This window comes from Arachis stenosperma, chromosome 9, assembly GCF_014773155.1.
Source record: "Arachis stenosperma cultivar V10309 chromosome 9, arast.V10309.gnm1.PFL2, whole genome shotgun sequence".
Taxonomy (NCBI): Eukaryota; Viridiplantae; Streptophyta; class Magnoliopsida; order Fabales; family Fabaceae; genus Arachis; species Arachis stenosperma.
In genome coordinates, this window is record NC_080385.1 from 155,831,569 (window position 1) to 155,834,926 (window position 3,358).

General features: G+C 29.2%; 1 protein-coding gene across 1 annotated transcript; it reads right to left on the bottom strand.

Annotated features, from left to right (window-relative positions):
- Window positions 1-2,566: 2,566 nt before the first annotated feature.
- LOC130947636 (precursor of CEP16) lies at window positions 2,567-2,985 on the bottom strand. Its single transcript, XM_057876345.1, has one exon. The coding sequence runs from the start codon at window positions 2,960-2,962 to the stop codon at window positions 2,675-2,677; it is 288 nt and encodes a 95-aa protein (XP_057732328.1). The 5' UTR covers window positions 2,963-2,985; the 3' UTR covers window positions 2,567-2,674.
- Between the last annotated feature and the right edge of the window lie 373 nt (window positions 2,986-3,358).

The window sequence follows — 3,358 nt, forward strand, 5'->3', positions numbered from 1 at the left end:
TGTACATATAACTTGGCCAAATATAGATCTTCTTTTGAATAGATCAATATTCGCATAAGTGATATATACATAATAATCTTTATATCCCAAAAGAATTATTAATCAATTGTATGCTAAATTAATAGTATAAATCAATTATCATATCAAATTAAAAAAAAATAGATACAGTAAAATATATATATGCGCGGGCAATAATATATATATACACGCAATCATATTAAACCCACACCAAAAGGCTTAATAGAGCCATACATATATGCACACTAGCACAACCATGGTAAACGTATGTGTATAAAGAATCGCAATACAGAATATTTGCATTAAAAAAAAATAATCCTTGTGCTCGTGCCTCAGTACCATATATATATATATATATATATATATATATATATATATATATATATATATATATATATATATATATAACGCGCACATACATAAATATATATATATATCGATCGAAAGAATATTACAAAAATACTGATATTTTTGATGACTAAATTATGGATGGCTCTGATACCACTTGTTGGAATAAATTAATTTCAATAACTTAGATCATCCATATTGAATCACCAAAAATATTATAGTGCGGAAGCGTACCTGAATTCATAAACATGAATTATGATCGGAAGAGTTTGGATCTTGTGGTTCTTTCGATCTTCCTCAACCAAAGCCTTCTGTATTCCTAGGAGGCTGTACTGCAACTCTTTTGATGGAGAAAGAGTAACAAAGGCGGCTTTGGTATATTGGGGACCGAAACCCTGAAGGTCTATTTATATTTGAGCATGGCACCCATTAAACCCTTAAGCCCAAATAAAATAGTATCTAAAGCCCAAAAGATAATATATCTAAAATCCAAAAAGATAATTATCTAAGGAACAAAAGATAATATCCGGTTTTATTCTCATTTAATTCCAAATCAAAAGTAATAATGACTTATTCAATTAGCATTTATAACAATAAATGAGATCATCATTATATAAGTCATTTAATTTGAAATAGCATCATTTGTGATTATAATTGATATATGTATTGCCCACAAATAAGTTAGGAAATTAAATAATTTCCTAACAATTTGTTCAAAAAATTTAAGGTGATCGAAAGAGATACGTGAATAATTAAATTTTTAATTTTTTTTAATATAATTTTTTTTTTAGATTTACGTAAAATTTTATATATTTTTATATGTTTGTTTTTTTAGTAACAAAAATTGAATTTATAATTTTATGTAATAAAAATTTTAATATTATATAATAATTTTTTTTGTCTTACAACTTAATTTGATAAGAGAAAATATATAAATAACTATATCTGGAAAAAAAAATAACAACAATCGTTAGGCATCATTAAAGTAAATTAAGGAAAAGGAGGGAGGCTAATGCTTGTTTTACTTTGTGAATGGTTTCCTTTTTTATTTTTTTTTACGAAAGGCGGGGAGATTCGAAGTCGCAACTCTTAAGTGAGTATAGTGAAATTATGCTATTTGAACTATATATAATTTATTGGCTGCTTGCATGGTTTTCAAAATCTTATTAATTAAGAAATGATATCGATACTCTTAACACAGTAATCATGGGATTATATTTTTAACTTTTGCACCGTCCTTGTTAATAACTTTATGAAGTGAGATGAGATTGTTGGAGATGATATGTTGTTGTGCTTACTTTGGTGGTCAAGCTTGCCTCCAATATATATTAGCAATATGTTGATTAAAAAATAGTTATCATGCAGTAGTATGACTCTTCTACTTATGAATCATAGTCTATAGATATATCATCACATTTTTCATGGACACGTACCAACAAGAAAATCATCAATTTTTTTGTCATGATAAAATCATCCAATTTATTCTGGTGATTCAGTATACGATAAATTCTATAATGTTTAACTTTTTCTTAATTTAAAAAATATTTATTTTTATACTTTTTAAATTAAATATTAACCTTTAATATTTATTAATAAATTAAACACTATTTTTTAGATACTATAACAATTTTGTTAATAAATAAATATTAAATTATTTTGGTTTGAGACATAGGTAGGTTGTAAGCCCATACATGAAGATTGGGCCGTAGCACCACCGCCCATTAGGTCTGGGCCATCTGGGCCATGTATGTCAAAAGTCAAATTTTCAATGTCCAAAAAAAAAAGCACGTGCTTTTCGCCGTTTTCGATTTTCATTTTCGTTTTTATATGGGAAAAAAAAATTCCCACATTCTCTGCAGGAATTTGCTTACCTAAACTCCGACACACAACTTTCTATTGTTTTCTTTTCATAAAAAAATTTCTTCATAGGACAAACAAACCCACCCGTAAAGTAACCAACTAACCATCAAAACAATTAGTCTCTTTCAAAACAATGGAGGGATAAAAATCTGAACAACCATATATATATTTAAATAATGTTCCAATGCGGCATCCACTAATTAAGTATCCATGATCTTCTTAATTAATGTATCTGCTATAGCATTTTTAATCTACTGCGGTAACAAATAAATGCATAATCATAGAAATGAAATATATAGATTGAAATGCAGGATATGTCACAAGTAACATGTATGCTATGGACTATATAATAATAATATGTTACAAGTTAAAAATGATAGAGAGTATACATCACTGGTCTAATGCAAAATGAAAAAAAGCAAAAGAACTAGGAGATGTATGAACTGAATCAATGACCAACACCGGGGCTAGGACCAGATTCCTTAATGTCTCCAAGGTTTTGAGAATTGTTAACCTTGTGACCAATACCGGGGCTAGGTCCAGAGTGCTTGATCTGTGCAAAGTTTTGAAGCTTTTTAAGCATGTGGCCTTTACCAGGGCTTGGACCAGAGTTCTTCAATGTTCTTAACACACCATTTACAGGACTATTCAATGGCCTGGATTCTGATACAGATGCAAGAAGAATAAGGGTGAGGAGGAAGGTCACACACACACACTTGAGTGGTCTTGTGTCCATGTTTGAATAAGAATAATAATAATAATAAGGTCAAGGCTTATTATTTCTTGTATTGCTCAAGTGGCCTATTTATAGGGAACAAAAACAAAACCCTCTGCTGCTATGAGATTTATTATCAAAGAGTGTGCTTTATTTACTATTCACAAACCATGTAGAAATAGTGAGGTGGCACCAGATCTATACCTTTGCTGAGGAAACACACAAGGCAGGTTCTTCATTTTGAAAATATGGGGTTTCTTGAAAGTGACATGTTGAGCATATAAGTCAAAGTAAAGTTGCAATTTCTCATGCAGTCACTGATGAAATTTCTATTAAGAGAATTCCTTTAATACATCAAATGATTTACTTTGGACCTAGGAAGAATCAAGTAATTGTTTTTAATTTATTTTTCTCTAA

Excerpts from the sequence above, each read along its gene's own strand:
- LOC130947636 (XM_057876345.1), bottom strand. The coding sequence starts at position 2,962 with ATGGACACAAGACCACTCAAGTGTGTGTGTGTGACCTTCCTCCTCACC.